The 26,480-nt window shown below is 43.8% G+C and overlaps 1 protein-coding gene across 2 annotated transcripts; it reads left to right on the top strand.

Annotated features, from left to right (window-relative positions):
* The first annotated feature begins 6,575 nt into the window (after positions 1 to 6,575).
* On the top strand, positions 6,576 to 26,092 carry LOC115480100 (phospholipase A and acyltransferase 2-like). 2 transcript variants are annotated; one of them, XM_030218566.1, is made up of 5 exons: positions 6,576 to 6,920; positions 17,356 to 17,463; positions 22,913 to 23,015; positions 24,515 to 24,783; positions 25,854 to 26,092. In XM_030218566.1, the coding sequence occupies exons 2-5, from the start codon at positions 17,449 to 17,451 to the stop codon at positions 25,959 to 25,961; spliced, it is 495 nt and encodes a 164-aa protein (XP_030074426.1). In that variant the 5' UTR covers positions 6,576 to 6,920; positions 17,356 to 17,448; the 3' UTR covers positions 25,962 to 26,092. The 2 variants fall into 2 exon arrangements, with proteins under 2 accessions (XP_030074426.1, XP_030074424.1); XM_030218564.1 differs by having other exon boundaries at positions 17,352 to 17,463.
* The last annotated feature ends 388 nt before the right edge of the window (positions 26,093 to 26,480 follow it).

The following is a 26,480-nucleotide window of genomic DNA, read 5'->3' as shown; positions in this document are numbered from 1 at the left end:
AGGCTTACCAAGGGTTAGGCCGAAGCCAGCATTCCTCCCCCTGAGGGTCACCTGATCCTGGCTAAGAAGTACCTGGTAGTATGTATTGAAGGAAGGATAATAAACAGATTTAAACATAACCTACCAGGAAGGATTTAAACCATGACAGCACCTTACCAGAAATCCCAAATGATTGTAAGCATTCAATTAACACAGCATATCAAATGCTGCCGCAACATTCAGCAACATCTGAAAAAAAGTTTCCCCTCTGTCAAAACCCAACCAAATTTCATATAACATAGAAATTAATAAGCTTTCAGTATTATGTTTAGATCTGAAGCAGAATTGAAAAATATCAAGTAAATGATGCTGCTCCACAAAATCTGACAATTGAGATAGAACCAACGTCTCCATAACTTTAGCAAAAAACATTAAGTTAGAAATAGGATGCTAATTCTCAACTTGATTAGAATCCAAGGATGACCCTACCTTGCCTTCTGATAGGTATTCCTTTATTTTAAATGGCTAAGCTGTGCTGCAAACTGAAGTAACAACTCTAAAATGAGGAGAGGATCCAAGATGGCGATTTAGGAGGTAGACGCACCTGCAGTTGCTCTCCAGGCTATGCTAATTTCATCTCTTCAGCGCGACTTCCAGCCCGTTGGAGATGGGCAAGCGGAGAGGGAAAGTTAGGGAGACTCCCTCAACTCCTGGTGCAGTCCAGGCGATGACACAGATGACACTGGATTGCTTCAGAGTGCCTGCGGGGCTCCCAATGACCTCAAAGCTCAGTTATCTACCCAGCAGTCCTCTAAAGTTGAGTCCTTAGAGCTAAAACTTCAGACTTTGGAGAATTTGGGGGCTGTCTCAGTTAAGGATAAGAACTTTTTACACCATCGTATGGAATACCTGGAAAACCAAGTTAGGAGACGTGGAGGGGCATAATCAAACAGCGCCGGCCATATAGATGGCCGGCCATCTTTGGGGCCGGCTCCGCAAAGGGGCGGAGCCAACCATATTTTCGAAATACTGTTGGGGCCGGCTAAATCATTTGCAGGGTTTAGAGCAGATGGCCAGCTTTGGTTTTCAGCCATAATGGAAACCGGGCCCGGCCATCTCAAACCCGGCGAAATGCAAGGCATTTGGTCGTGGGAGGAGCCAGCATTTGTAGTGCACTGGCCCCCCTGTCATGCCAGGACACCAACCAGGCACCCTAGGGGGCACTTCTAAAAATAAAAAATAAACAAACAAAATTGCTGGTAGGTGTATAGCTCCCTTACCTTTGTTGCTGAGCCCCCCAAATCCCCCCCAAAACCCACTCCCCACAACTCTACACCATTACCATAGCCCTAAGGGGTGAAGGGGGGCACCTACATGTGAGTACAGTGGGTTTGGGGGTTTTTTGGAGTGTAACAGGTAGGATGGGAAGGGCCTGGGTCCACCTGCCTAAAGTGCACTGCACCCACTAAATACTGCTCCAGGGACCTGCATACTGCTGTCAGGGAGCTGGGTATGACATTTCAGGCTGGCAAAAAATGTTTTATTTTATTTTTTTTTTGGGTAGGAGGAGGTTGGTGACTACTGGGGGAGTAAGGGGAGGTGATCCCCAATTCCCTCCGGTGGTCATCTGGTCAGTTGGGGCACTTTTTTCAGATTTGGTCCTAAAAATAAATGGACTAAGTCCAGCCGGCGAAATGCTCGTCTGAGTCGGCCATCTTTTTTCCATTATGGGGTGAAGCCGACCACAATACACTTTTGAAACTTTCCTTTAGAGATCTAGAGATGCAGTTTTTGGGATCAACAATGCGCATATTCTTTGATCTCTCAAGAGAGACGCAGATGAGGCGTAAAGCTTTCCTGACCTTACGGCCTAGTGTATAAACTTTAGGCACCAATTTTGTGCTAAGATTTCCTTGTTTCTGTTTTGTAATTTATGAGGGTAAACAAATTCAAACTTTTGACCCAAAACAGCTAAATTTTCTAGTTGCTAAAGAAGAATTGAATGTCATAACATAATCCTGAATGTGCGCTATGAGGGGTAGGCTAGAGAGAGTATTCGGGGGGGGGGGGGGGGGGGGGGGAGCAATTGCCTGGTTAGAATTTTTATGTATATTTCTTTATAATAGTTTATTTCTGATACCTTGGATCTTTATTTTCTTAACTTATGGGTGTAAGATTAATGTTTATTTCCTTTAAATATATGAGAATTGTTTCTTTTTCTATGTTTTCTGATTATCTCAGAATTTTGGACATACTTGTTTAAAAATTTGAATAAAGAAAGTAAAATAAAAAAAACACCTTGAAAATGAGGTTTCCTGTGACTATCAGCTCTGCTGTACACTGATGCTATGATTGAACTCTAGAATAGTCCCTTAACTGCTAGGCTATGGAATCGTCACAGAGACTTTAAGGGGGAAATTCTGTATACTGTGCCTAAAAATCAGCGCCGAAAAAAGCACTATTCTATAAATCAAGCTTAAAGCTATTCACGGTTTGTAGAATAGTGTTTAGTTGCAAAAGTCATGTGGTGCAAATGCCCGCACCTAAATTTACACGCAGTGCCCCAATTGTGTGCGTAACTCAAAACTACGCCCCTGATCCACCCCCAAAATCCCATGACCCTCCCATTTCTGCGCCCCCTTGTTTAGACCATGCATAAAATTTAGGCGCAGATCCCTTGCCTACATTTATGCCTATAGTTACCAATTAAATCTAATTAGTGCCAATAATTGCTTGATAAAAAAGCCAATTATTAGCACATATTGACTAACTATTCAATTAATTTGCCCACACAATTTTGGGTGACTTTTATAGAATTAGGGCATAAATGCTAAACAAAAATAAAAAAACCTTATTCCTTAAACCGCCTTTGCTAAGTAAGTAGAGTAACTTAAAAATAAACAAGGCCGATATTCAGACCGCAGGGGTTGGCCTGGCTAACTCCTGTGGTCACTGCTAAAACCCAGATTTTCAATGCCAGGCCATTTCCGGTGACCAGCCAAACATATCCCACATATTCATGCAGCCAAATATAGCCACCAAAGAGGGGCTGAATTGATGGATAGCCAGTTATGTCGGTCAATCTAACTGGCTATCTGCTAACCAGTGATATTCAGGAGGAGATAGCTGCTATCCCCTGCTGAATATCGCCAAATAGCCGGTTATGGGGCATTTAACCAGCCAGGTGCCGATCTTGGCCAGTTAAATGCTTTTGAATATTGAGGGGATTGTCACTTAGGATTAACCCTAAGTCTACCAGAGAGAACCTGAATGGACCCAAGGAATGGAGAGAGAGGGAGAGATGCCGGCAATTCTGTGCCATGACGCTGGAGACAAAAACATTACTTTTCTACTGCTGGTTTTGAGGGCCTGCCGACAGTTGGCCTGACCATTGAAATACCGGCCAGTTGGCAATCCTATTTTAAAATATAATATTCATTTTTTAGGCTATCATTTTTGAACATTTTTTTCTGGCAGAGTTCCTGTTCCATCCTACCCCATCATCCCAGAATTGAAAACCAAAAATCTGGTAACCTTGTTTTACATGTGTTTCACACAAGACATTAACTTAAAACTCAAAGGAGACCACAATGGGTACAAACTAAGTAGCCTCAATGGTGAGCCTTAACAGACATCCACTCAGAACTCCACAGACAATCCACCACACAATCTCTAGGGCATTGGTCCTAAAACCTGTCCTGGGGGACCTCCAGCCGGTCAGGTTTTCAGGATATCCCCAATGCATATGGATGAGAGAGATCTGCATGCCTACTACCTCCATTATAGGCAAATCTCTCTCATGCATATTCATTATATTTCTATGTATGACTAATACATTTTTCAACAATTATAATCTTTGATATCAAAGATTATAATTGTTGAAAAATTTATTAGTCATACATAGAAATACATTGGTATATTGAGGACTAATTTCAAGTAGATTTAACCCTGTTTTTGTGGACAATCCATATTCATTAAGGATATCCTGAAAACCTGATTGGATTGCTTTAGGGAGTTCAAGTTTAAATAGAGACGGGCAGAACCACTCAGTCATCCCAGCAGGAGGTGCTATAACAGCAGGGCAGGATTAACCCAGTGGGTGGGACCTAGGCAAACAAACACATTGGCCCCCATCCTTTAAAATATAAATACAGTTTAAAACTCCAACAAATGGGGCTCCCTTTGGTAGAGGAAACAGCAAGTAAGAAGCACAGTTTGCTGACTCTCCCTGATGACTGGAAGACAATGCACAGAGGTGATGAGAATAGACAGGCACCTATGAGCAGTGGTCTCTCCCCTCAAACTCTTTTTTTCTGGCAGCAGCAAAAATCTACCTCGGGAGCCATCGAATTAGAGCACATCTCAGAGGGTTCCTCCTAAACATTTGGGCCCTAATTTGCCTATGTTTTGATCCTGCCCTGTGTAACAGGATAGCACACAGCTCCTGTCTGCTCTAACTTGTTATGTCCTGAGTAGAGAGGTGTGGTAGCCGTGTACCCTTCTAGTCACGATGGATGTAGAATCACTATACAGCAACATTCCCCATGCGGATGGCATAGCTGCATGTGAGAAGCTCCTAAAAACATCCACACTGGATCATCAATACTCACCAGAAACTATTACAAAATTAATCAAATTTATTTTAACTCACAACTACTTCTGTTTTAACAATGATATCTATCTACAAATAATGGGCACTGCGATGGGCACCAGGACAGCACCCCAATATGCCAACCTTTTTATGGCTGAGCTGGAAGAGACATTTCTGAATACATACCAGACCAAACCCCTAAAATACTACCGGTACATCGATGACATTTTTATGATTTGGACTTAGGGGGAAGAAACTCTGAAACAATTTTACAATTCCTTCAATACATACCATCCAACAATCAGATTCAAAATTGACTACTCCCCAGAAAAAGTCAATTTTTTGGACACCACAGTCTCAATCAGCGATGGCTATATATAAACATCCATATACAAAAAACGCACAGACAAATGCAGCTACCTCCACAACTCCAGCTTCCACCCTTCACATACAAAAAGATTCATTATTTACTGCCAAGCCACAAGATACCACCGTATCTGCTCTGACCCATGGGACAGAGACAGACACCATGAAATCCTGACTGCATCCTTCGAACAGAAAGGCTACAACCCCAGAATAATCTCCAAGAATATTGCCTCCTCCCTCAAAATACCCAGGGAAAATCTGCTATAGTACAAAGAAAAAAAAGCCACAGACAGAATCCCCCTTATAGTGACATACAACCCAGAGCTGGAAAAATCATAAAAGATCTACAGCCTCTACTCCAGGAGGATGAATTACTGAAAGAGATATTCCCATCCTCACCAGTGCTGGTCTTCTGACAGCCACCCAACTTAAAACACAAGATAATTAGAAGTAAGCTCCCAACACAGACTCAAAAAGAAGAGAATGGCACACATCCTTGCAATATATCCAGCTGCAAACTATGCCAAAACATTTCACAGGATCCCACGGTCATTCACAAAGGAAAAATATTCAACATTAAGGAATCTTTCACATGCTCATCTTCCAATGTGGCATATATCATTCAGTGTAAAAAATGCAACGAAGGCTACTACATTGGAGAAACAAGTCAGATGCTAAAGCACAGATTTAATTTACATAGACACCATATGAAAAATGCTAGTAACAATCAGGATGTCAGCTCTGTGGGGCTGCATTTTACAAAACCAGAACACTGTACCAGCGATTTCATGGTAAGAATCCTGAAAGGGAACTTTAAAACAATACAGGAACGTAAGACCTTTGAAGTCAGAATGATTAAATATTTTGACACCCACCAGACAGGACTTAACAAAGTTCTGGGTTTTCTAGCCCATTATAAACCATAAAATTGTACTGCTTTGTCACCCTCCTATCTCCATGATATCTCCCTGTCTCTCACCCACCTGACTCTTCCTGTCTCTCACCTATCCACCCCCATCCTGTTAGACTGTCACTGAAATGCTTTGATGTTTCACTTACATATACTGTCAACGAAGAAGGGCAACCTTCCAAAGCTAATCAAGAAATGTATTAAGTTATGTCCAATAAAAAAGTTATCACCTTATTTTCTTTTCCATGTTTTATTTTGTTTTATTTCTACTTGTTATGTCCTTAAATCAATATGATCGTTCTGTACACATTTCATTTTTTAGGGAGAGGTGGTGATGGCACTTTAAACAGGTTTGTGAAACGGTTCTTGTCTCACCAAGAGGATCAGAACTCCTTGCTAAGCACACGGCATAACAATCGCCATGGTGTGTCCCCCTTGGTTTTTCAGTGTGTTTGCCTGTGTGGTTGATTGCACACACGCCCGGAATTAAGATGTTGGTGCCCATAGGCTGGGCTGGAGAGTGGAAGGATGGGAGGTTTGTCCCTCAGAAGTCATACAGGGGCAAGCTGTTTGCCTGTGCTTAAATCCAGATCCGTTCTGTGTATTCGCAGGATTGTTGTCTGTAGAACCTAGCAGGGGCTTTATTATGATTGTATCAAAATCTTAAGTGTCAGTCCTTATGGGCTGTCCGCGTCCGCATGATCCGTCTTTTACCCGGATCGTCTTTTTACAGGCCACTAGCAACAGCCTGCCTTGCTGCTACGTTACGGAGCCTTGTCTTAGTTGTCGTGCACGCACGGCAGGGGTTAATGCAGCGAGTCACCTTGCAGATTCCAGGGTTTGTGGAGGAATTTGGAAGAAGTCCCGGTCATGCTGCTCTTGCCATTGGCTCAGATTCCTGGCTGTTTTGCAGTTTACTGTTTATTTGTTGATTTGTCATAGGGAGGGGCACATCAGGATTTCCCGGCTGTTGAAGAACCAAAATAACTTTATTCCATTTCCAGGCAGCAACTGATGATCAGCTCCCTGGGTGACGATTAGTTCCTGGTAGTGAACTTCAAAGTTACTTTTAAGGTCTGTATGGCTTCTCCTCTCACTTTTTTTATGTCGGGGTGGCTTTGAGCATTTCAGTTCTGGCAGCCCGGGATGAAGGATTCTAATGACCAGGAAACTGTTGGGACAATTTATGGATCTAAAGATCTGTGGCTAGGAGGAGTTTGGACTGATGCCTGAATTTAGGTATCAGTGCTGTTTGCATGTCTTCTGTCATGCAGGGCTGCTACAAAAGGTAGGCATTGAAGGGCAAATACCCTGGGTGCCAAGTGGCAGGATGGGATGGGGCAGAAGAGTGCTACGCTGTCCTTTTGATGATACCAGCCCAAGGAAGCACGGGAAGCCCACAGCCCTTTCTTAGGGCACCATTTTGCACAGCAGCTGTCATTTGATCTCATGACCAGGAGCAGCCCGGGAATGGGGGGAGAAAAGAACAGGGAGACAGAATGGCAGTGAGTAAGTACGTTCATATGAATATATCAAGGGAAAGGGAAACCTTTCTGAGGTTTTTGCAACTACATGCAAAGCGGTTTACATATATTCAGGTACTTATTTTGTACCAGGGGCAAGGTTTGTCCAGATTCTGGGAATGCGACCCCCCAGAACTAGAAGTTAATGAACTCCCCTTCTAGATGTGGGCAGGGGAGTGGCCTAACCGTTAGACCAGTTGCCTGGGAACCAGAACCCTGGGTTCAAATCCCATAGCAGCTGGTTGTGGCCTTGAAGAAGTTACTTGACCTGATGCCTCTAATATATATATTTATATATATATACATTTTCCTCCAGAAATATCCAAATTATCCACTCCTACCCAAGCTGAGATAATATTTAACCATCTCTCTGACCTCATGTGCAACTTTCTTTAAATCAGTCACCATACTTTCTAACTCTTCTTACTCTCTTACCTGTCTATATGTTTCATCTTTGCTTTACCCTTCACTATCAATTACAATGTTCTATTATGTATTGTGTTGACATTGTAAGTAGTATACTATCAGGCTCATTTTCAAAGCACTTAGCCTCCCAAAGTTCCATAGAAACCTATGGAACTTAGCCTCCCAAAGTGCTTTGAAAATATGCCTTGGTGCCATACTTTGTATTATTATTTGAATATTTTTACTTCTGTAATTGCCTATTGCTCATGTTTGATCTATTCTTACTGTACACCGCCTTGAGTGAATTCCTTCAAAAAGGCAGTAAATAAATCTTAATAAATAAAAAAAGATATAAATAATTCTCTTCTGAACAATCTATTGGTATACTAAGGATGTCTTTAAAATCATTTTTGTTTTACCTCACTCTCACTTTGACTTCATCCTTTTTGCTAATAGTGGACCATATCTTCTTCTGTTTCCTTCTCGTCTCTGTCTGCACATACTGGAGGCAATAGTACAAATTAGGCACTAAAATTTACGCATGCTTATTACATTTTGTAGATGTTTTGTGCTTAGTGCATCTATCTTTTTGGACCATCTTCAGCAAAAAACTGTCCAAGTGAAAAATGCACAAATTCAAGTTACTGGGATGTAGGAGGAGCCAACATTCTTACTAGACTGGGCATCCCAGCAGTAGGGCACCAGGAAAAATAGGTTTTGAAAATAGTGATTTCAACATTTTGGGGAGGAAAAACATCCAAATGGCACTTTATGCCATTTTTAGAGGTTTTTCTCTTTTGAAAATGAGCATCCCCCGTATAGAATTACCCTCTGCATGTCTTGTATTGTGGTCATATCTATTCCACTGTGTTTCTAGGGAGCAATCCAGGGTGAACGTATGTGGCTTTCCATGTCCCTATGGTGCTCATTTTCAAAGCACGTAGACATCTCAAAATGGCCCAAAAAGAACCATTTACCAAAAACGCCCAATTTGTGATTGTGGAACGGCAGAATTTGAAAGTCCTACACTGCAGTTCATACAGATAGCAAGGAGGTGTGTTGTGGGTGTATTTTGGGCATGACTAGTGAGGGCCCAAAATTAGGGTGTCCAACAGCGATAATTGAACAGGAAGAAGCATCCAAGGATGGTTTTCTTTAGACCTGTTTCAGTCACGTCCAGGGTACAAAAAGGTGCTCTGATTGAGCAGCTGACCACAGAAGAGATTAAGGCATGACTCCTCATGAATCCCCCAGTGGTTGCTGTCCCACTCCCTGTTCCCTGAAAGTGACCTCCCCCCTCCCCCCCAATAGGGATTCACCTTGATTACAGGCTTGACTTTGAAACTCAGATATCCTCAGTAGTCAGGGTCAAGTTTTTTGCGCTTTGGTGCATAAGATCCATCCGTTCTTATATAGATGACGCAGCCTGTGCAACACGTCTTTATTCTCTAGTTACATTCTTCTGTGACTACTGCAACATCATATACTCAAGGATTGCCTCAGTTCTTCTAAAACGGCTTCAATCCGCTCAGAATACTGCAGTATGTTTCCTCTCACATGCATGTCAGTATCACCACGGATCTCCCCTTTTGATGCACTATCACTGGTTACCGATGCCTTTGAGAATTCAACATAAAATACTCACGATGGCTCATAAGATCCTACATTCTGAATCCCCTGCTTATCTTTTCACATTGATTACACCTTACACTCTTCTAAGGACACTTCGGATCATTGACTGCTCCCCAGCTTTCTATCCCAGCTCTAAGCTTTAAATGACTACAAGCTACTTGTCAATGCTAATTTTTTATTCAAGCCCCCTCCCTTTGGAATTCCCTTCCTCTGGCTCTGAGGGCAGAACAGATGTTTTCAAAGTTTAAGGCCGCACTTAAAGCCCATTTGTTCGTTTTGGCATATAGGGACCCGACGGACAGTATAGTAAACATAGTAGATGATGGCAGAAAAAGACCTGCACGGTCCATCCAGTCTGCCCAAGAAGATAAATTCATATGTGCTACTTTTTTATTTGTACTGTCCTCTTCAGTGCACAGACCGTATAAGTCTGGCCAGCCCTATCCCCGCCTCCCAACCACCAACCCCGCCTCCCAACCACCAGCTCTGGCACAGACCCTATAAGTCTGCCCAGCACTATCCCCGCCTCCCAACTACCAGTCCCGCCTTCCACCACCAGCTCTGGCACAGACCGTATAAGTCTGCCCAGCACTATCCCCACCGCCCAACCACCAGCCCCGGCACAGACCGTATAAGTCTGCCCAGCACTAGTCCCGCCTCCCAACCACCAGCTCTGCCACCCATTTCACTGGTAGCAGTCATAACTGTAACCCAAAATCTTTTGCTGGCTCTCCCTATACTGTTAGGGAATCTTGTTTCATCTTCTCTACCTTCCTACTCTTTGCTTTCCTATCTGAATTGCAGTTCCTTCCTTTTGATATTTATTTTATTTTTTGTTTTTTGAGTCGTAAACCGCTTTGCTTGATTGTGAAAGGTGGTATATCAAGAGTTCAATAAATGATAAACAATAATAAATATTAGGCTTTATGATAGCTTCAGGTATTATGTGCATTCTGAACAAAACAGTGGCCAGTGCAGTGGAGTGTAAACCAGGGCCGTGGGTTCAATTCCTACTTCAGCTCTGTTTTGTTTCCTTTAAATTATGACCCCTTCATTATGACCTCTCCATAAACACACATATACCTACTGTACCTAAATATTTATGACTTCTGCAAGTCTGGGGGCTATTTAGGTGGTGTATGACAGGGGCGTAGCCACATCTTGATTGGGGGGGGGGCAGTGCCCAAGGTGGAGGGGCACATTTTGGCCCTCCCTGCCGCCACTACTGCCCCCTGCCGCCGCTTCCACCCCCCGCCGGCGCACCCCCCACTACCACTGCAAAGGTACCTTGGCTGGCAGGGGTCCCCAACCCCCACCAGCTAAAGCGTTTGTCCCGCATTGGGCTCAACTAGGAGGCTCTGGGCTCAGCAGCCGATGGGATATGAAAATCGCTGCCACTGTCTGCCACTCTCTACTGAAACGTGTTGGATGCACATGAAGGTATGGGGTGAGATGGGGTTCTGAGAGCTCTAAACTGCCTTTTAAACTCTGATAAATTATGGCTTATGGTGGTGGTGGTGTTGGGGGGCCCACTGAACTGGTCTGCACAGGGCCCCGCAATTGCTAAGACCGGCCCTGGTGAGCGAGCTCCAGTCCTTGTATCTGTCCAGTAATTAGTAAGTTCAGGAACAATGCTGTTTGTTTGGACTCTATAAACAATAATCATTGTGATTGGTGGTATGTGATTCCTTCCATCCCAACTGAACCAATCAGACAGGTGTTCCTTACAAGGCTCTGAGTCTCTGACATAATCATGACAGCGGTTCCTGGAAAGCACTGTTGTGTCTCAGCTAGTGGCTTTTCACAGATAGTGGCTGGCTGTAGGCACCGAATCTAAGGGGCCCTTTTACAAAGGTGCGTATGGACCTACGCACATGCAGCGTGCATCAAATCAGCATTATCGCCCAGCTAGCGCATACGCCTGGCAGTTATTCTGAGTTTGGTTGGGGCATTCCTGGTGGTAATCGGTAGTTGGCACGCGCTGGACGATGACTGTGTGGGTAACACGTGAGCCCTCACCGCTAAGTCAATGGGTAGCGTTAAAGGCTCAGGCTGTAAATAGACGAGTGCTGGTTTTCGTTTTGCCACACATCTATTTCCCGGCCCAACCCCCCCTTTTTTTCCATACAAGATACAGAAATGGTCCAGCGTGTGTCCAATACACGCACCCACACTACTACAGGCCACTTTTTGGTGCGCTTTTGTAAAAGGGCCCATCAGTAAACAAAGGTCACAACAAAAACAAATTTTTATACAGACCTGAGACAATTGGAAAAGGGGATAGTACTACAGTTTTAAATAGTAAAGATGGGATGGTTAAAACAAAATGTATATCTTATTGTATACACAGTCACAATGGAGTCCACAGAATAAAAAATGCATCCTTGAAAAGAAAAGTTTTGAGTCCAGCTTTAGATGTGTTCAAAGATTGACATTGCCTTAGATGAGTTGGTAATGATTTCCATAGGTCTGGTGCTTGAACTGAAAAGATGATATGTCTAGTATGTTCATGGACATCGAGAAGGTGTTGTTCAGCAGATCTAAGGGAACGCAAGGGAATATACGGAATTAAGTAACATGAGAAGGCCCGCTAGCGTTTTTAGTGTGCACTAAAAATAAGCGTACACTAAAAACGCATATATTCCTATGGGCGTCTCTAGCATTTTGCGCACACTAATCATGAACACACACTAAAAATGCTAACGCGCATTTGTAAAAGACCCCCTTGATTTGGTTCTGTGATGCACATGAAAAGTTAGGCTCAGGCTATGCCCCACATTTCCAGTAAAAGTAATTTTTTCCAGGACTCAAAATATATATTCTCATATACTTTATCAGAAGCTTTCTTGGCATCCAGGCTCAGCATCATTCCCGACTCCTTTCTTTTGGTCTTCCACTTAAAACTGCAGTTAACTTGCATACATTCTTTACCCTATGTCTATCTTGAACAATACCCATTCGATTTAATGGCACTAAATCTGGGAGCACTACGTGGAGTCTGCCAGTCAAATGTCACCATCAAACTTTTTGTGTCTAATGTTTCTCAGTGAGTTTGGGTAGCTTGATCTCGTCTCGTGTGAGTCTGCCCTTTTTGAGGCGCACCATCACCAGTGTCTGAGTCACCTCCAGAAGAGTAGAACCCATGTTGCATGGAATGGTCAACCACATTTCATAAAGGCTTAGAAGCTGAGATTTTTATAGAATGCCAGACATAGTCCTCCCAAGCCTCAGGCCTTTCCTAGCTGAAGTTTCTGAATCATTACCTAGAGTTTTGAATCTGTAATTGAGCCATACATTTGCTCCAGATATTCTGTCCATATTTTGGGACAGACTAAGTTCTTGTTTTGGTGTCTTCTTCCTTCCTCCCATAAAATTCCTTATTTTATTGAAGAGACCTTCTGTGTAGTTACTTGTAGTGCCCAACCCATTCTGTATCCCTGTAATGTATGTCTACATTACCCCATATTTAATCTAGTCAGCATTTTCCTTGTTGTATTTCTATACTTGTGTAGTTGGTGTTCATAGAACTGTATTGATTTTGTTGCTGTTTGATGTAGGATGTGATTAAGAGCTATCTGCACGCACCCTAAAGTTTTCCTTTGCTCCTTTGTCATTATTGTTATGTGTTTGTTCTTCCTGCTGTACTACTTTTGCTAGTTTTAGTATTTCTGCATGACTTTTTTTGCAGTTGCATGACCATACGTGCACTTAGTTCCCACGTCACTACTGCTTTCCCCACTTCCATAATAATGATGGGGATGCATCAGATTGTTTGTTAAATTTAAAATATTCTTCCCACTTTCATTTCAAATATTTACAAAAGTTCTCTCTTTTTCCACCAGCAAAACACATGGCAAGTTCTGTCACTAAACTCCAACTTCAAATATACAGATTACTCTTGCCTGAACAATGTGCAAAAAAATTCAAAATTCTGTGCATAAAATTTGCAAATTCTACAAAATTCTGTGCACAAAATTCAGGTTTATTAGTCATAATTTAACCAATATTACAGCCCTCCTCCCTGTACACAGATACTATCCATATTTTTCCCAGCATCCATATTTTTCCAGCTCCCTTCCTACACACACACACACAGAGCGTCCACCTTTACAGCCCCCTGCCCTCCCTCCCTCCACCAACCCACATATAGCATTCACTAGCATTCACTTTTTTTACAGCCCCCTCCTCCCCACAGCAGCCACCATTTTTTACAGCTTCCTCCCCCACCCCCACCCCCACCCCCACCCCCATCTTTTTATTTCCCTACATTTCCCTCCCTGCACCTACATCCATATTTTTTTTCCAGTCTCCCCTGTACTAGGCAGGAGCAGGAGGAGCTGCATGGAAGTACCTCATTGGGGGCAGGAAAGAATCCCACTCTTTCCTGCCACTGCTCTGGGCAGGAGGCCCACTTTTTCCAAATGGCTGCTGAGACTTCCTGTGGCTGTGGCAGTCTACGAGGTTACTGCTTGAAGTCTCGGTGACCATTTTGAAAAAGTGGTGGCACCGGCCCAGAGTAGTGGCAGCGGGTAGGAAAGAGTGGGGTTCTCTCCTACCTCCAATGGTGCCTCTAGACCACCAGGGCATACTCAGGTAGGCCCAGGGGGGGCTTGAGGGGCAGCAGGACCAAGACTGGGGGGGGGGGGGCAGCGGTGGGACCAAGCCTTAGGTGGGCAATGGTGGTGGTGGCAGCGGCAGGACCAAGGCTCGAGGGAGCCAGCAAGCCTTTACCACAGGCTGGGGAGCCCACCCAGTCAACTCTTCTTGGAGCTCAGATTCTGTACAAAAATGTGGAATACAGCCTGGCTGCAGAATTCTGCACAAAAGAGTAACAGATGTGTGATCTGACAGAGAGAATGCTCTTGTTTTGGCTGTCTGTACTGCAGGGAACACAACCCTGAAATGAATATTAAAGCTTCAAGTTTAATACTCACCAGATAACTCTTAGCCCCAACTGCCTGCTCAGCAAGTTAACCCCTTCATCTACCACTCCCTGCCTCATTAGTTTTGGCATTTACAATCCTTACTTCCATCTGGACAGGGTTTCTCAAACCCAGCTGCAGCAGGGGTACAACCAAGCCAGGCTATTTTTTAAAGATATCCACAATGAATATGCATGAGATATATTTGGATACAGTGGAGGCAGTATATAGGGTTGCCAATTGAATCCAGATTTGCCCGACAGGGTTGATCCAATCCTGTTACACCTGCGCATGTAGGGACTTGTAGTTCTGATTTCCCTAAGAAAAGCAAGACTACAAGTCCCTGCATGCAATGGGATAAAACCAGGAGTGGATTAAACCTGTCATGTGAATCTGGATCCTGTTGGCAAGCCTAGTAGTACATGCAAATTTATCTCATGCATATTCATCCAATTAGCTTGTGCTTTTTAAATAGGGCGTCCACAAAATTGTGCGCTAAACCCAAGAAAGCCCACGAGTGAAGCCCAGCGCATTATACTGCATCAGCTCCTAAGTTTGTATCTGAGTTAATGAAGGGTTAAGGGGCAATTCTGTAATGGGGCCCCTCTATTTAGGCACCCTGAGACGGTGCTGTAGGAGCTTATTCTGTAACAGTGGAGGAGTGGCCTGATGGTTAGTGTAGTGGGTTGCAGACCTGGGGAACTGGGTTTGATTCCTGCTGCTGCCTGATGGTTGGCAGTGGGTTGAGATCCTGGGGAACCTGGTTCAATTTCCTCTACAGCTCTGTGTGACCCTGAGCAAGCCACTTAACCTTCCGTTTCCACAGGAACAACAGTAGTAGAATATACTACTTAGATTGTGAGCACACTAGGGACAGACCCAGTACCTGTAAAATGAAGCTGTAAACCACTTAGGTCTAAGCGGTATATAAATACTTAAATGAATGAATGAATGAATGCATGCATAGCTTCCGTTAGAGAATACCATCAGAATCTGGTGAGCCTAACTTGTAGGGATCCACACTTTCACCAGCCTTGGTGCGGTTATCCAACTTCCAGTATTCTGTAAATGATGGGGGCGGACTGAAAGTGGTCTGGGCTCCTGGGCACTGAGTGTGGTCTGGGCCCTCCGCCTGGCTGGTGCCCAACACACCCCCTACCACTGCTCTGCTGCCCCCCCCCCCTCTGCCGCAGCCGATGCCCCTGCTGCCCCAGTCATACCTAAAGGGCCCTGGTGGTCTAATGGTCTCTGCGGGGGAGAGGGGGAAGCATGTTCTTTCCCACCCGCTGCACTGCCACTATTCCCCCGCCTGCCGGCGCCACCATGTTTTCAAAATGGTGGCCAAGACTTCCCGCGGTTGTCTCACGGATCTCGACAGTCTCACGAGACATCTGCAGGGAGTCTCAGCCACCATTTTTAAAATAAAGCAGTGCCGGGAAGGGGGAATAGCAGCAGCACAACGAGCAGGAGAGAACATTCCCCCCCCCCCCCCCCCGCAGAGGCCACTAGATCACCAGCAGTTTGCCTTTAAAGGTAGGAACGTGGAGGGCTGTAGTGTGCGGTGGGCATCTGTGCAAAGCCTCTGAGCCATCGGGCACTGCCTGGTTGCCCAAATGGTCAGTCCGCCCCTGGTGACACTCATAAGTGAGAGCCCCTCCTATGTCCCCCCATGCTCCACCCCTGTGCATCCCCTCCTTACAAATACGTGCTTAGGCAGAATTATGGCATTTACGCGTGTTTGTGCACACATATGTATATATATGGCAGTATTCTAGACATTTATGTATATAACATGTGCAAACACGAGTGTTTAGCTTATAAAATTTCCCTTTACTAGCCGTTAAGCCCGTAACAACGGGCTAGTTTTCCTATGACCTCTCCCCGTCCACCAACCCTGCTCTCTCCCCTCCCATCCGCTCCATCCACCCATGTCCTTCAACTGTTCTCTCCCCTACCCTCCATCCTTGGGCTCCCATCCACCGCGATTGTGACCTCCTGTGCCCTGCCGTCCCCGCCGCCGCCACCACCTTTGACCCCCCCCAATGTCGCCCCCCCTCTTTCTGCTGTCGTCGTGTCGTCAGTTCTCCATCGCTGCATGTGTTTCCCTCAGTTCCGCCCCCGCCTTCCCTCCCTGCTCCCTCCTCCTCCGATTTCCATGCCCATGTCCAAGCCCTCTTCCCTATTGGGCTGTACTGCTGGTGGAGGCGGGGCTTGGACTTCTACACTCTCAGCGTTCCGACTCTACTGCGCATTTGCAGGTGAGTCGGTCACTTGCCATTTATATGTTTGATGTGACTTTACTGCACTTTTCCTGATCCTTGATTCTGACAAATAGTATTATATTTTCTTTCTGTAGCTTTGTGATTTTTGGCTTACTGTTTCAGATGTTTCCTCCTGTACAGTGATCCTTTTCTCATTCTTTGATATTCTCTGCAATCGCATCTCAAAATTTTGCCAGATTTCATCCTTTGCTGACAGTAGTTTATGCAGGAGGTCATCCAACACTACTTAAATGCTTTTGATATTTTTTGTATCAGGTATTCAGACATCACTACTGCAGTTTTTACTGTCTGCCAATTTGTACTTCAGACCCACGCTAAGGCTTTGAAATTGTAGCCTGTTTTACCACTATGCAAGTCTCTGTTTCTGGTGGGTGGGAGGAGACAGCTGCCCCTGGTCTTGGGTCTTTTTGTTTAAAAAAGAAATAAATGAATAAAAATCAAGGGGGCGATTGGACTAAGTGATTCTGGTTCCTTTGTTGGTTAAGAAATGTGAGTTTCCAGGTTTTTCTCAGTGATATCAGGGAAAGATTTGAAGGTGCTTTACCAGACAAGCTACAGAATGCATTCAAAACCTCAGAACACAAATGTGATAAGGCAGAAAATGACAACAGCAAACACTGTTTCTCCAGTGCTAGATTAGAACCCAGAACCGTCTGAGGAGATTCTGAGGTAAGACTAAGCTTTCCAGAGACATGTGAAAGAGTTAACTATTGATCTCAGGTATGTTTTCTTATTACTCAGACAGAAACAGAAAGTTGTCAGTGAATAAAAAGCAGCAAACACAGCAAAGCGGAGCTTGGAGCTAGTTGCAGTCTGATCTCTACTCAGCAGCCAGAAGATGCCTCCTGTCACAGTAAGCATTTGTTGGGGCTGTTAATGATTCTGTTTATATTTTGTGACTATGAGATCACCTGATGGGGACTTGAATAATACTGACATGTCCCCAGTCTTTTTTTTTTTCTGTTCTTTCTTTTCCTGTCTCTGCTCAGTTTCTTTCCCTGTTTCAGGGGCTGAATTTTGAATTTAGAGTGAGAAATGTCTGTCACGTAGGGATCTTCTCTCCAGCATGGAAGGAAGACAGGCTGGGGTGGGGGAAAAATTCTCTCCTAACTCAACCTCATCTCATCCCAATGTAAAATTGGTCTTAAAGGCTTCTATGTAAAAAGTGTCCTCCTATTCATCCATTTAAGGATTGGATCAAATTTGTAGAATATTTGCTGTAAAATATGTTCCCCTTCCAGAAGTTGCTGTTGCCCTTCTTCCCGTGCCTGACACCTCACTTGAAACTGCCACTTCTCTCCCAATACTAGTGCCCAATACCGTTTGTACATATTGCCGTTGCAACAACAAGAAAACCGCTTGCTGACCGACTGAATACTGCCCTGTAAATTGTTTGTAAAAGGGTCACATTTTTTATGTAATCTCACGCATACGGTATTCTGAATTACCACTGTAACTCTTGACATGATGCTGTAACTTCATTATAAAGTCACTGCCTGTTGACCCAATGTAAACCATAGTGAACCTGCCTTGGGGATACAGCAGTATACAAACAATATATTGATATTGATACAGGACTAGATTCTGTAAATGGTACCCAAATTTCAGTACTGAAAAAATTAGCACTGAGTGCTATTCTATAAACAGGTCTCCAGGTTGGGTGCCATAGCACATAGTGCGGGGATCTGCGCCCGAGTTTGGACACGAGGAGTCCTCATATGTCAATTAGGTACGGATCCCCCAAATTCTATAATAGTGTATGCATTCTTTATTGAACGCCCCTGACCCACCCACGGTCCACCTGTGTTCACTCCCCCTTTTCAGTTGTACGCTTAAAGATTTACGTGTGAATCTGTATAGAATAGCGCTTAGCAAGATGCGTGCGTAAATCCAAATTGTTGCCAATTAACGCCAATAATGAACTGTTAGAGCCCAGTTATTGGCGTTAAATGGCTCATTAGTCAATCCAATTGTGTGCACGCCTAAATTTGCACGCACAATTTTGAGTGCCATATATAGAATCTGGAGGAAAATCCTTGAGCCAAAAATCTGTCTCCTGTGCAAATCAAATTAACATGTTGGCTGTCTACCCCTTCTTTCACTGGGGCCCGATTCAGGAAGCTACCGTGAGCCAAAGCGTGCAGTAACTGGGGGGTGTACACGTTACTGGCCACACAAAACACAGGAGTTAATTCCTGTGGTATAGATGGGCACATACTGCATTAAAATGAATGGTAATGAGGCCATTAATTATTCCCCTGCCATTCATAGAAGGAAATGGTAGTTTTTAATGCATGCACAATGTGAAATTTTTCACCAGGTCCAAGGCAGCGTAGAAGGGTTGATCAAGAGGATTTAGTGTTGATTTTTGGGTGTAAATAATAGTTTTGTCTTTTTTTTTTCACTGACAGATCAGTGCCTGCAACTTTAAAAGACAGATGGGAGGCAGAAGTGTAGCCAAGTTTTGTCGTCAGGGGGAGCAGACCTTTTGTAAAATAGGCACCTATGTGAGGCTGAAGGGTCCGTCCACATACACGCCATTTCATTCAAAATCTGTTTGGGGAAGCAAGCACCAATGGCGTACCAAGGCCAGGGTAGTGGGAGCAGTCTGTTCCGGGTGCAGGCAGTAAGGGGGTGCACTGAGCAGTCACAGCCACAGTCTACTGACTGTCGGCTCTAACAGTCCCCTGCCCCAGAACAGGAAGTTGACATCAGAGGGGCAGGTGACCGGCAGAGCCAACAGCCATGCGCCTATACACTGCGCTCTGTGACTGCTCAATGCACCCCATTACTGCTTGGAGGAGGGGGGAGGTGATGCGCCTGGAGGAGGGGGTGAAACCAAGTTAAGTATGCCACTGGCGTCCTCTCTCCTTGCACCCCCTAGCTATGCCTCTGACAAGAGATAGCAGCTCATATGCGCAATTTTTGAAGAAAAAGGAAAATGCCAGCATGCATCTGTGGCTGTTCTGCGCTTAAATATCAATATCACAAAAATTTTATGTGCAAGAAATATTTGGTCGGCTAATATGTATGTACTGAACAACAGGTGCAAATGTGTGCTGGCACTTTTTTTTTGTCTGAACATTGCGCACAGTGAGCTGCCCTAACAAATAACTTTTACGCGCATGTGTCTGGCAGGCTTCCCCTGATTAGAGTGCAAGTTCTGAGTGTTTGAAATGAGCATCTCATTAGCTTCTTGCATTACACAGTTCTAATTTTGTGATAGAAGCTGCCATGCTCAGCCATCCGCGTTTAGCTCTATTGTATGGCTTTCTGCATCGACTCCCTGGGTCTGCAATGGCTTGGCTAAAAGGATAATAACTAAAGTAAATTATAGATGCATCAAACTATGAATCTAAACTGACTGGATGGTGACCAAGGAAAGAAGAGGGGCATTTTTGAAAGGATGTCAGTCACAATAGCAGGATCCAGGTCAGGATGTCCCAAACGGATGTCCATCTCGCATGTATTTTCGAACAGGTAGTACATCAAGATTTCCTGTTCGAAAATGCATGAAATGGATGGCTATGTGCTGGAAACGTCCAGTATGAACATCCATTTTACAAACTAGAATGAATGTCCAAATTATGAAGGGGGGGGGGGGGCATGGATTTCTGTCTGGCAGCATTCTTTGAAAATGGCCACACAGATGTCCATGCAGAGCAGAGGAGTAGCCTAGTGGTTAGTGCTGTGGACTGTAAACCAAGGAATGTGGGTTCAAATCCCACTTTAACTCTTTTATTTTGTAATTGTGAGCCCTCTAGGAACAACAACTTGCCTACTGTATCTAAAAGTACAACAATTCTGTAGCCTTTAGGCTTGCAGGTGGCTTATATATTTAGGTACAGTAGATATTTTTCTGTTTCTGGAGGGCTTACAATTATGATAAATAAACAAACAGTTGAAGTGGGTTTGAACCTAAGTCCCTTGGTTTATAGTCCACTGCACTTCACTAAGCAGTAGGCTTGCTTCCTGCTCTCTTAAGAATGCCCATAATACCTGAAGCTGTCATAGAGCCTGGTATCCCCTTTCAGTTTCACTTTCAGGGGGGAGATAGGAGGACAACAGTTACTGAGGGATTGAGGAGGTGTCAAGCCTTAATCCCTTCAGTGAACAGCTGCTCAATCAGGGCACCTTTTTGTACCCTGGATGTGCCTGAAACAGATCTAAATAAGGACATCCTTCTTTTTAGACGTGGACATTTCTTATTCAGTAATCGCTCTTAGACGTCCAGGTTTCAGGCCTTCCTTAATCCCGCCCAAAACATGCACACAACATGCCCTCTTGCTATTTGGATGTACTGCAGTATTGGACATTCAATATCTGGGTTTGATTGGACAGCTCCTGACTTCTGGGACTTATGAAGATTCTAGCCGGTATTCAGTCAGACAGCATAAGACGTATATATACATCCCAGCTAAATATTAGCTGGGACCCACATAAGGTGATTAGCAACCTTGCCTCCCTAATTCTGAGCCCCCCCCCCTTCAAGAAAAGCACCGCTTCCCCTCTCAAGCAGAGCAACTCTTCCGACAGCCTCCATCCCCAGAAAGCCTCCCTAGGCCTACCTTCATATTCCATGGTAGCCTAGTGGTCTTCAGGGCAAGAGTAATGCCCACTCACTTCTACCCATGCCTGCTGCAGCTTCAAAATATCTGCCATGACAGCAAGCAGTCATCTCATGGTACTATAGCCTCTCCTGCCTGCTTAAATCACTTTGAATATTGGTTCCTAGATGTTTATTGTCTAAATACTAGAAAAAGAACACTTTCCCTAGTACTCTGTCACCCCTCTCTTGACTTTTCTTGTATCCTATGCTTGTTTTTTGTGCCTTTACCCTAAATGAAACAAATGTACATAGTAGTACCTGTGCAGTGAGAATAACAATAAACACTGGGCCCAATATTAAAGGATATGTTCTCCTATCTTTAAGAGTTATCTGCCCAATATTTAGCGCTGTTTAACTGGTCAGAACAGCTGCTGACTGGTTAAATAACGCATAACTGGCTATCCTCCACTGAATATCCTCAGCGGAGAGCCAGTTATATCGCCCAATATAACCGACAAACTGCCGATTTTTAAAATGGGTTTAGCGGCCATATTTGGCCATGCGAAACCATAGTATATCTTTGGCCGGTTTAAAGATAACTGGCTAAATCTGAATATCGACCAGTCAAAAATAAAACAAATATTCAATGCCGGTCACTGTAAACGGCCCGGGATTGAATATCCGGACTTAACGCCAACCATGGGAGTTAGTTGGTCTAACTCCCACAGTCTGAATATCGGCCTGTATATAGTAACATAGTAAATGACGGCAGATAAAGACCTGTACGGTCCATCCAGTCTGCCCAACAAGATAAACTCATTTTACATGGTATGTGTTACTTTATATGTATTCCCGAGTTTGATTTGTCCTTGCCTTTCTCAGGGCACAGACTGTAGAAGTCTGCCCAGCACTGTTCTTGCACTGAGTTGTGAAGCTAATGTCAAAGCCCCTTAAAATTTAAACTCCAGCCCACCCCTATCTATTCAGTCACGATCAAGGCGTAGACCGTAGAAGTCTGCCCAGCTCCCATTTTGTTTCCCTAATTACCGGCGTCACCACCCAATCTCCACTAAGATTCCATGGAACCATTCCTTCTAAACTGGATTCCTTTGTGTTTATCCCACGCATGTTTGAATTCCATTACCGTTTTCATCTCCACCACCTCCCGTGAGAGGGCATTCCACATATCCACCACTCTGAAAATATACTTCCTGACATTAGTCCTGAGTCTGCCATGATCCTAAATTGTTCTGTTTGAAAATTTTCTAGTGCTGAGCACCTAACTTTGTTCTCAAAATTTCACTAAACGTTTAAATTTAGGAACATAAAATATGGGTGGCAACGTGCAGATTTAGCACAGGGGAAAAAGGTTAGGTGCTTAGCACTGAGGTTCTACACTAGGGTCATAAATTAACCTCATAAATGTAGGCAAATGAAGAGCAGGCTTAAATTTATAAGCATAGTGGCTTATGTTCGGCAGGAGATCCCTGGATATTCAGTGGAGCATAATCATATAGTGCTGCTGAAAATCCAGAGACTGCTGCAGTATTATCTGGTTAGTGCTGGGTTGGTCTGGGGACAGAGCCGAGAGTTACCAGGGCACCACTGTTATTCAGCTGTCCTTGATAGAGGACAATCACCATCTTAAGTCTGAGAATGAAAGAGTTGAGCACACACAGAGGTGGATAGGGACGAGGGATGGAGGTACCCTGCCAGGTCTGTGAGAATAACAGCGATTTCTTTTGTCTTTCAGATAGAACCTGAACTTGGTGACCTAATTGAAATTTCTCGCTTTGGCTATCAGCACTGGGCTATTTATGTAGGAAATGACTACGTGATCCACCTGGCCCCTCCGAGTAAGGACAAGAGATGGTTGCATAAGTACATAAGTATTGCCATACTGGGACAGAGCAAAGGTCCATCAAGCCCAGCATCCTGTTTCCAACAGTGGCCAATCCAGGTCACAAATACCTGGCATGATCCCAAAAAAGTACAAAACATTTTTATACTGCTTATCCCAGAAATAGTGGATTTTCCCCAAGTCCAATTTAATAATGGTCTATGGACTTTTCCTTTAGGAAGCCGTCCAAACATTTTAAATTTATTTTTATTTATTTGTTGCATTTCTAACCCACATTTTCCCACCTATTTGCAGGCTCAATGTGGTTTACATAGTACCGTAAAGGCATTCGCCAAGTCCGGTAGAGAAACAAATACAAGGTGATATTGTGGTCGAATAAGGCATTCGCCAAGTCCGGAAGAGAAACTTTGCTAAGCTAACTGCTTTTACCACATTCTCCGGCAACGAATTCCAGAGTTTAATTACACGTTGAGTGAAGAAAAAATTTCTCCGATTTGTTTTAAATTTACTACTTTGTAGCTTCATCGCATGCCCCCTAGTCCTAATATTTTTGGAAAGCATAAACAGGCGCTTCACATCTATCCATTCAACTCCACTCATTATTTTATACACTCTATCATATTTCCCCTCAGCCGCCTTTTCTCCAATGAAGAGCCCTAGCCGCTTTAGCCTTTCCTCATAGGGAAGTCGTCCCATCCCCTTTATAAGAACATAAGAGTAGCTGTATTGGGTCAGATCAATGATTCATCTAGCCCAGTATCCTGTTTTCCAAACAGTGGCCATGGCAGGTCACAAGTGCCTAGAAGAAACCTAAATCATGGCAACACTCCACACTACAAGTCCCAGGGCAAGCAGTTGCTTCCCATGTCTGCCTCAATAGCAGACTATGAACTTTTCCTCCAGGAATTTGTCCAAACCTTTTTTAATCCCAAATACACAAACCTATAGTAAATTCTGAATTACAGGATCGGGGTATCTGGAATAGATATTTAAGAGGTAGAGACCATTGAAATTCATTCAGGTAAATGATTTGGGGGAATCAGATCTTTAAGAGGGGTAGTTGACATGGGGAAGAAATAATCTCCTCAAACTAAGAATGGCCAATCACCACATCACAAAACTTAGCCACAATGGTGGAGAAGGACATTGTAGCAAAAAGTCTTTCCAGCTGCGATTTTGGACTTTGTAAACATATTATGTGTATTCTCAATGCAGCTGGAAAGACTTTTTTTTTCCTGCCACGGTGTCATCCTACTCCCTGGGTATGGTTGATGAAATCTTTCAGTCAGGGACACCACTGAACTGTATGCAGGTGTATGACATGGAGGAAGAGGGTGACAGTCTTTCTGAGCACTGTGTAGAGGTGAGGTGAGGGAAGTAAGATGTAAAACTTTTGAACAATAACATAAAAAGTCTAGTTTACTGGAAGATAACACTTGAGCAGGGATTTTCCTGTCTCAGTGCTGTTTTGACCTCTTTTTCCTGTTTGTTTAGGCGAGTATGCAGGCGCAGGTTCTTCCAGCCTCACATCTGCCCTAATTGAGTATGCCGAAGTGAGGAAGGACCGTTTGTCTCTGGTGGTGGGAAGCAGTTCCTATTGGGTAAACAACAAGTATGATAAGAAATATAGACCATACCCTGTGAAGGAAATCCTTCAGCGGGCCAAGGAAAGGGTGGGAGAGATTCTGCCCTATAGCGTGACCAGCTATAACTGTGAGCATTTTGTGACCGAGGTTCGCTACAACCAAGCCGAGTCTGAACAGGTGCGTGCACATCCATTTACTGTCTCATTAGTTCTGGATCTCAAAGTTAGGCTTCTAGATTTCCTGAACTGGTCTGACATTTCAGAATATCCAAAGAATAAATTTACATGTATTTAGTCTAAGAAAGAAGGTCATTATCTACTCAGGAAACCTGGCCTGATAGGTAAACAAGAGTTCCTCTCTTATCCATTAAAGTTTCTTTCTTCATGAAGGATGTGGTTTTGTTTGATAAGAAATAGAAATTTCTGCAACATTTTCAGCTTCATTTTCTTTATTTTTATTTTCATTTTAAATAAATGAAATGGAAAAAACAAAGAAAACAAATAATGTCTCTGCACACATACACACAATGCTTTCCTTAGTTGAACTGAATAAGATGCCTGGGGATTTCCTTCAGTGTGTGATACAGTGAGATAGAGGGGATAGAAATGCCTGGGGATGATCTTTATTTCCTGCAGTCTGTGATACAGGGACCTAGAAGGCACAGAAATACCTGGGAATGGTTTTTATTCCTTTCACTATAAGAACCAGTGAGATAGAAGGGATAGAAATGCTGGGGATGGTGTTTATTCCCTCTTCCATGTGTAACAGTGACATGGAAGGGATAGAAATAACTGGGGATGTTTTTTTGTTCCTTGCAGTGTATGATAAAGTGAGATAGAAGGTATTGAAATGCCTGGGAATGGTGTTTATTCCCTGCTGTGTGGGATATGCTGATATAGTAGGGACAGAAATGCTTCTCCCCCCCCCCCCCCCCCCATCCAATGTAGTAGGTTGAAAGACAAGAGAAGAACAAAAATGTTCCCCAGAAGACAGAAACAATAAATAGTGGAGATGAACAAAAGGATAATGTTGTCACTGGATCCACATTTAGGTTAATAATGTATTGGTAACCTGACACAACCATGTAATAGGTTGAGACAGAATGGATAGAGATATCCAGATAGACACTCTTTATTCTTTCTCTAATATGACTATTATCTCTAAAAAGATCTGAATTCCTGTGCAGTCATGAGTCACATCCGAAAAGTTTACATTTTCTATTGACTGGTTTGATCCTTTCTCTCCAGGTGGACAAAACCATCGCCACTGCTGGCTGGGTTGCGCTTGGTGCTGTTGTTGGCTTTGCTGCATTGGCTGCTGTTGCGACATCAAGGAACAAGCGAGAAAAACAATGACCCCATTGCATTCCTGGATGAATATTTCCCCACCTCGATTTTATTGAAAAAGTGGTTTAAGGGTCCTTTTAGAAAGGTGCACCAGCGTTTATAGCGCATGCTAAAAATAAGCATGTGCTAAATACTAGAGACACCTATACATTCCTATGGACGTCTCTATCATTTAGTGCGCGCTAATCATTAGTGTGTGCTAAAAACGATAGCGCGCCTTTGTAAAAGACCCCCTGAGTGATGAGAGCAATGGACTGAGAACCATGGAGACCAGGCTTCAATTTTTGCTTTTTCCACTGACGCTTTTTGTGACCTTGAGCGAGTCACTTTTGGGCTCATTTTCAAAACAGAAAAACATCTAAAAAATGGCATAAAGCAGCATTTGGACGTTTTTCTCACAAAAAATGTCCAAATCAGTATTTTCAAAACCTATTTTTAGATGTTTTTCTTTGAAGTCTGTCAGAAGTGCGTCCAAATCTCAAGTGGGCATGTCAGGGGCATGTTCAGGGCGGGACTTGTGCGTTCCTG

Source organism: Microcaecilia unicolor, chromosome 11, assembly GCF_901765095.1.
Source record: "Microcaecilia unicolor chromosome 11, aMicUni1.1, whole genome shotgun sequence".
NCBI lineage: Eukaryota > Metazoa > Chordata > Amphibia > Gymnophiona > Siphonopidae > Microcaecilia > Microcaecilia unicolor.
Note: the sequence above shows the minus strand (reverse complement) of the source record. Positions and strands in the feature narration are given on the sequence as shown.

What these genes read in the sequence shown, in the direction of transcription:
- LOC115480100 (XM_030218566.1), top strand. An exon ending in GATCCACCTGGCCCCTCCGA is followed by an intron (nt 23,016 to 24,514) that starts GTAAGGACAAGA and finishes CTGTTTGTTTAG; the next exon opens with GCGAGTATGCAGGCGCAGGT. An exon ending in ACCAAGCCGAGTCTGAACAG is followed by an intron (nt 24,784 to 25,853) that starts GTGCGTGCACAT and finishes CTTTCTCTCCAG; the next exon opens with GTGGACAAAACCATCGCCAC.